At 44.3% G+C, this 6,607-nt stretch overlaps 1 protein-coding gene across 1 annotated transcript; it reads right to left on the reverse strand.

Moving 5' to 3' along the window:
• Nucleotides 1–259: 259 nt before the first annotated feature.
• SRSF6 (serine and arginine rich splicing factor 6) lies at nt 260–6,126 on the reverse strand. Its single transcript, XM_082644816.1, has 6 exons — nt 5,862–6,126; nt 5,488–5,636; nt 4,070–4,194; nt 3,711–3,919; nt 3,387–3,470; nt 260–3,288 (listed from the first exon to the last, which is right to left on the reverse strand). Exons 1-6 carry the CDS (start codon nt 5,966–5,968, stop codon nt 2,925–2,927), a joined length of 1,038 nt encoding a protein of 345 aa, XP_082500942.1. The 5' UTR covers nt 5,969–6,126; the 3' UTR covers nt 260–2,924.
• Between the last annotated feature and the right edge of the window lie 481 nt (nt 6,127–6,607).

Raw genomic sequence — 6,607 nt, forward strand, 5'->3', positions numbered from 1 at the left:
TAACCTTTCATCTTCACCACCCATGAGGGGTTATCCCTACCACTTTGCGGATGACACTGAAGCACGAATGTTAAGTACCTGCCCCAGTCGAGCCATCTACTATGTTGATCCTAACCTAATGTTTCTGAGGAGCTAAAAACAAGACCTTTCCTCATACTCAAATCAGGAATGAAACTTGCCAACGGCAACTCCAATTCAAAAAACCATCTGCCAAATATCTGGCGCTAAGTGGGAATACACAATAAACTCAAAACAAGCCTTTCCCTCAGTGAACATTTTATTGAAGCAATAAAGCACAAAGCAGGTTAACAAAGTGGGAGAAAGAAGATACCAAGAGAAAAGATGGTAACAACACAGGAGTGGAACGTTAAGTCACAGGAGCAGGAAGGACTGGAACTGGCCATAAAGGCACTATGGCATGTCCACACGCTATCACATAAAAGAAAGGGGGATCCAGTTATCATTCACTTCTAGTTTGCTCTCCACCAGGTTAATACTCCATCTAGCCACAGATGAACATGTGGCAAGTTGTAGAGACTCAGATTCTACTTCAAAGTTAGCAAGGAACTAAACATTTCACTGGTCAAGTGGGCCAGTGTTATAAATACAGTGGTTTAGCACATCCAATGATGTAGGTCCACAGGTGTGGGATAGGAACCAGAATTTTTATAAGTTGGCCTTTGCTGCTAAATTCTTATGGGTGCAGACATTTACCTATACAATTACCCACGGCGGGGGGGAGCTAACAATGCAAACAAACCTGCCTATTACCATGCGATGGAATATCAACACACGAAGGCCCAGTTGAAGGATGCTACATACTTTTAGAAAGCCTAATATCACATTGTAGTACTCCCCTCATTCATTTTAACAGGCTGTGGTTTTAAAAGCTTTTGTTCTTTCGCTGAAAACAAGAGAACTTTGGTCAAGGCCAATTCTTAAAAGTAACTTGTCCTTAAATGTAATTTGAAAGGCAGTGGAGTCTTGCTTCCTCATGTAGGAGTCCTAACTTTTGTTCTTTCAAACAGGCAAAGCAATGAACTATAATTACAGATACCAGTTTCTTCTCTCAAAATCTAAAGTTTATATTGAAAAAAAAAAAGCCAAACAAACCATATTTCTTATGAACACCTAAAAAAAAATATATCAAAAGCATTAAAGAAAATAAGGTCTTGGAAGAAGCATCAACCTTCTGGGGCACTATGTTCCTAAGATTAGGCTCTAAGATTTCATAACAGGAAGCCCCGAAATTATTAGAACAAGTCTTTTTACATGAGCAAACACTAGCAGTTACAGTGTCATTTTGGCATCTAGATCTTTGACTCAACCTTTTCCACGCAGTCTCAATTTTATTAGGCTTGTCTCCTGGATTATCTGAACCTACAGACCAACTCTAGATTATGATGCTTTCTAGTCCCCCCTGCAGCACAATGAGTGGTACCCACCACACCCTAACACTACCCAGCCCGTAACACCTTATATAGAGTGACAGCTCCCAGGAAGATGTTAGAGCTGAGCCATATAACCTACATCTTGATTTCAGACTAAGATTAATGAGTGCTTTTAATGAAATTACCTTATTTAAAGAATCTGGAGAAAGATATATATATATATATATGGTAATTCATTTCTCAAACTGCAATCTCAACTAACTAGGCTTAATGGATGTATGGACTAATTGGTAACCCAGTAACTCCTACAAATTTGCAGTATTATAAAATTTTGTTTCCACAGTATTCATTACCCTTCATGATGAAGTTCAAAAGTTTAGGGTTAACCCATTTAAACTTTTTCCAAGCCAACCACGTAAAGTTTTACAAGGATGATCTAACCAATTATCACAGAACCCCACTAACTAAAGGGGACTGTTAGGTGGAATTTTACTTTAATCAGTAAAACTGATTTATCAAGCGATCTGTTTTAAGTGCCTGTTAAGGATCTTTCAGTAGAAAATGAAATATTTGCTTTTCCATTTTGAATAACACACGAAATTTCTGATCAAAGGAAGGTTACTTCCATTTTTACATAACAAACATTAAAGACCACGGAACCTTATTCTAACAAAACACTAATTACAATGACCACTTCCAGAAAGTGGGATTACCAGGCTAGATAAGATCCCAAGTAACAGGAACTATTTTTTTTAAAAGTTCAATCAATTTAAGTTTGAAAAAGATTTCATTATTTAAAAAATCTATTAACTTAGGCAGAATTGTGTAACAGATCGACTATAAAATCTTTTATTTTTAACTTAACCTGTTTAGGGGGCCAATATGACTTTGGCAAATTTGAATAACAGGACAAAATAATGTTATCCAAATTGAATAATTTATTGCTGGTCTGAGACTTGCCTTGTTTTACACTTAAGTAGAATTTACATTATTTCCACAGATAGCAGATAATCAATATTTAAAGGAATTTAAGAGTGACCTATTCAAAAAGGCAATCATCTTGGTAGCAAACTTTTATTGAAATCTTACATAACTCAAGCTTTATAAAAAGCCAACATAATTGGAAATTGGGTTCTCCCTCTAAAGCCTTAAGTGTTCAAAGCTTGAAACGGTTAATTTAAAATTAAGCAAACAAATATAACAATGACAGAAACCCCTGCAGCAGATGCTGCTGAAATACTTAAAAAAAAAAAAAATCTAAATGAGCTTAATCTTTACAAAAGTTATTTTAGCTCAAAAGCTATAAAATCAAAGTTATCTTAATTCTACAAAGGGAGAGGATCTTTGACTTCATGCCATTTCTTTAGTACCTCATCTTTTTCATCAAATTTGGCTACAAATCCAATTTTTGTATGCCCCTGTTTTCGGGAGACTCTTCTTGCAGAAGAGGCCAAGTACAAACGTGGAAGAGTAACTGCCTAAGCAAGTAGGAAAGTGTTCCGTAATAGTGTGCAAAGAATGTAGAGTTCTGGGTTAATCTCTGGAACTCGATCTGGATCGTGACCTTGACTTTGAACGAGATCTAGAATGGGATCTTGAAGCTCTTTTTGGTGGAGGGGACACAGAACGGGCCTTTGAGGGTGGAGCAGGTAGGGGTGAATTGGAACGAGACTGGCTCCTTGATCTGGATTTTGACTTTATATCACCTTTCCCATTTTCTTTGGGGGAACGAGATCGAGAACGAGACCTGCTTCGAGATTTCTCATATTCATCCTTCGATCTGCTCCGAGAGCGCGAACGGGAGCCTCGATCAGACTTAGGTTTAGATTTGCTTTTTGATCTAGATTTCCTGCCTTTTGAACGAGAACGTGATCGACCTTTGCTCCGAGACCTGGATCTAGACAATAAAAGCCAGATTTTTTTTCAGTACCTTGCCAAACACATAAGCACTCTATAAAGTATGTAATTCAGAAAAACACTCAAGGACACATTTACCGGGAGCGACTTTTTGAGATGCTTCGAGATCTACTGCGGCTGCTCCTACGACTCCTACTTCGTGACCTTCTTCTAGACCGTGACCTGTAACAAGAAATATGACAATAAATCTTTATCTCAAGACATCCTGATGTGAATGTTTGTACAATTTACGAAAAACAGACAAACCAACAAAAAAACCTTAATTGCTCCAATGATGCAACAAAAGAATCTAAGAACTGACCTAATTTAAATTAAGCAGCAATTGAAATACTGCTGTTTGAATTTTCCTTTATTTGTGGCAAATACTGTTTTCTCCCTTCTCCATATCCTTCAATAAATTACCTTGATCTGCTTCCAGAATAAGACCGCCTGTGGCTTGTTCGTGGTTTATCTTCAATTAGTCTAATATTTCTCCCATTGATTTCCGTACCATCCAGCTTATCCAAAGCACGCTTCATGTCAGAGTAGGAGCGAAACTCAATGACGCCTTCATTTGTGCGTTCTTTGTGAGCATCCGCATAGGTTACTTCACCTGCTTGTCTCATGAAATCCTAAAAAGAGCAACAACACTGGTCAGGCTCAGAAATCTAAAGAAAAAACAACTATGCGTTAAATCCGATCCTCAGAAATAAAAGAGCAATACAAAACCCTACCTTTTAACCATTAGTCAGATCTTTTTTATCTCACATTATAGCACTCACCTTTAAATCTTGCCAACTGCAACGACTAGAAAGATTTTCTACAATAAGCCTGAATTCTGTGCGTACAGGTGGTCCATATTTGTCTCTGCCAGAGGTTCTCCGACTGCTGTATCCACCTCCACCACCTTTATCACATGAAGAGAACAATTAGATGCTTTGTAGTGATAGGGATACATGTTTTTGAAAGTTAGTACAAACATATCAACTTTTATTTACTGGAGTAGGACTTTGCTACTATATTGCTAAACCTTTGATACAGTTGTGATTTGCCATAAATTAAATTAAGGGCAAGTCAAATAGACTAAATCCAACTAAACTCTCCTACATTCTGTTAGAAAGTGACTGCTCCTTTATTCAATTTACCTCGCTAAGTTTTATTTTACAGAACATTGTAAAATATAAAACTTAACTGATTACATGCATTTCTACATTTTACAAAAATGTTTACTAGTTACACTAAGTACTTACATCACAGTGTGAGGTTTTTGGTGGTGGTTTGGCCACAAAACACGCAAGGTAACAGTCACCTAGTTCAGATTAACCAGTTTTGTCTAACCCTTGGAATCCTCACCATCACCCTGCGTCTAATGGCAAAAGGCTGCTGTCGTCATGGCTTCCGGTAAGGTCAGCCAAAGGGTCATAGGGCAAGGGTCACACAATGTATGGAAAAGCCAAGGCCAATCAGGAAAGGCAGTCATCTTAGCCTCAGTGGACACAGCCTCAGCCCCATTGGTCACTTTCAAATTGAAACATCAAGGACTTGTTAAAAAGTTTGAATTCAACATGCAACAATTTCAACATCAAACATTTAACATAACCAAACTCCCCCCACCTCCTCCCAATAACATGCCCCAACTAGTTCAAATACAGCATAAAGCTTATTTAAATCTACTTTGTGGTAGACTACCACATTACTTCTAAAGCATATTTCCTTTGGCCCCCGCCAATTTGAATAACACTAAAATCTACTCTTAAAACCCCACCCCCTTTCCCGCCCTGACCCCACCTCCACCCCAGCCTGTCCCCAAACTTCTAGGCTAAATCATTCACATTCCCAGCTAATGCACTGACAGGTAAGTAAGGGGCATTCAACAAATAACAGCCATCCCTCACTTCCTCCGTAGGCAGAGCCCACGACAGTGCTGACAGGGGCCCAGCACGTCACCCCCTCCCAACTTAGCAACCCCGCCCCCAAACATCCAAACCCTGGCTAGGCAAAACCCACCACCCAATCCCCGCGCTCCGGCGTCCCGTGTCTTCACCGGGCAGGCGTGAAGGCAGCGGGCCCCGGGGACACCCGAGTCAAACGACCCTGGCCACCGCGCCTGCCCGGCAGGGAGGCCCCACCCCGCCCCCCCTAAGCCTGCGCCCGCCCCCCGGGGTCCCAAGGACGCGGAGCGCGCGGGGGTGGGACTCACTGCGGCTTCCGTAGCTGTAGCCGTCACGATCGCGGCGCGGGCCCCGGGCGTGCTCCACGATCACGCGCTCGCCGCAGAGCTCCTTGCCGTTCAGCTCGTAAACGGCGTCGTCGGCGTCGCGGGAGTCCTCGAACTCCACGAAGCCGTACCTGGGGGGCGGTGCGAGGGCGGGAGACCGGCGGGAATAGTTAGGCCGGGGGCGCGCACGCAAGCGCCCCCGCTCCCCCCGCGCGCTCCCGCAGCCCCGCGCCGCCGCCATCTTGGCGGCCCTGCCACGCGGCGCCGCGGCCTTGGCCGTCTCCTCCTTCCGACGGGCCCTGCCGCCGCAGGCCCGGGGCGCTGCGGACGGACGTGGGCACCCAGGCCCGACTCACCCATTTTTAAGGTCTATTTCGAGAAGGCGGCCATAGCCACTGAAAAAGCGCTGGATGTCCTTCTCCCGGACGTTGTAGCTCAGGCGTCCTATGTAGACGCGCGGCATGTCCGTGGCGGGCGAGGGGCCCGAGGGCTGGCTGTCGAACGGCGGACCGCAAGGCAGAAGCCGCGGTGCGGGTGCGGGGACGGCGAGAGCCCGGACGCACACCTCCCACCGCAGCGGCGGCCGAGTCCAGCCACACAATGGTGCGCGCGCGCCTGGGCTACGCTATAAGGGCGCGCGGATGGGGGTGGGGCCCGGCGTGTGGCGTCAGCGCGCTGCACCTACCCTCCCGCGCTTTAACCCGGAGCGCTGGGCGCGATGGTGACTTGCGAGTTCTTCGCCCGCCAAGTTTCAGGGAAGTGAGGTTCTACCAGCTCATCGAATTTTCTCCACACATCCTTGTAAACGTCGTATTCCGTCTCCAGCCGCGGACTTGTTTTCTAATTTGTACTTAAAATAAAAAAACGAACCGTTCCTCTGTGTGATCTCTCCAGGACTGGCGCTAGGAGAATCCCTTTTTTCATTGGTTCTCATGGTTGTCATCATAGGCCTCCGCGGTCTCTGATTGGTCCCGGGAGACGAGGCTCGAATTTTCTCCGCGGGTCGTTCGGCTCACGCTCGGCTGGTGGGGAAGGTGCTTTCGGACACAGTCGATTAGGTACCCTTTTCCACAGCGTCCGAGGTTTGCGCTCCGAGGTCGTG

The sequence above is a fragment of the Mesoplodon mirus genome (genome assembly GCF_964341445.2).
Source record: "Mesoplodon mirus genome assembly, chromosome: 15".
Taxonomy (NCBI): Eukaryota; Metazoa; Chordata; class Mammalia; order Artiodactyla; family Ziphiidae; genus Mesoplodon; species Mesoplodon mirus.

Bases quoted from the DNA above. Each gene is read 5' to 3' on its own strand.
- SRSF6 (XM_082644816.1), bottom strand. From the start codon at position 5,968: ATGCCGCGCGTCTACATAGGACGCCTGAGCTACAACGTCCGGGAGAAG. The intron at 5,637-5,861 runs GTGAGTCGGGCC...ACCGCCCCCCAG, and splicing joins GAAATAGACCTTAAAAATGG to GTACGGCTTCGTGGAGTTCG. The intron at 3,289-3,386 runs GTAAATGTGTCC...TTTATTGTCTAG, and splicing joins ATCTCAAAAAGTCGCTCCCG to ATCCAGGTCTCGGAGCAAAG.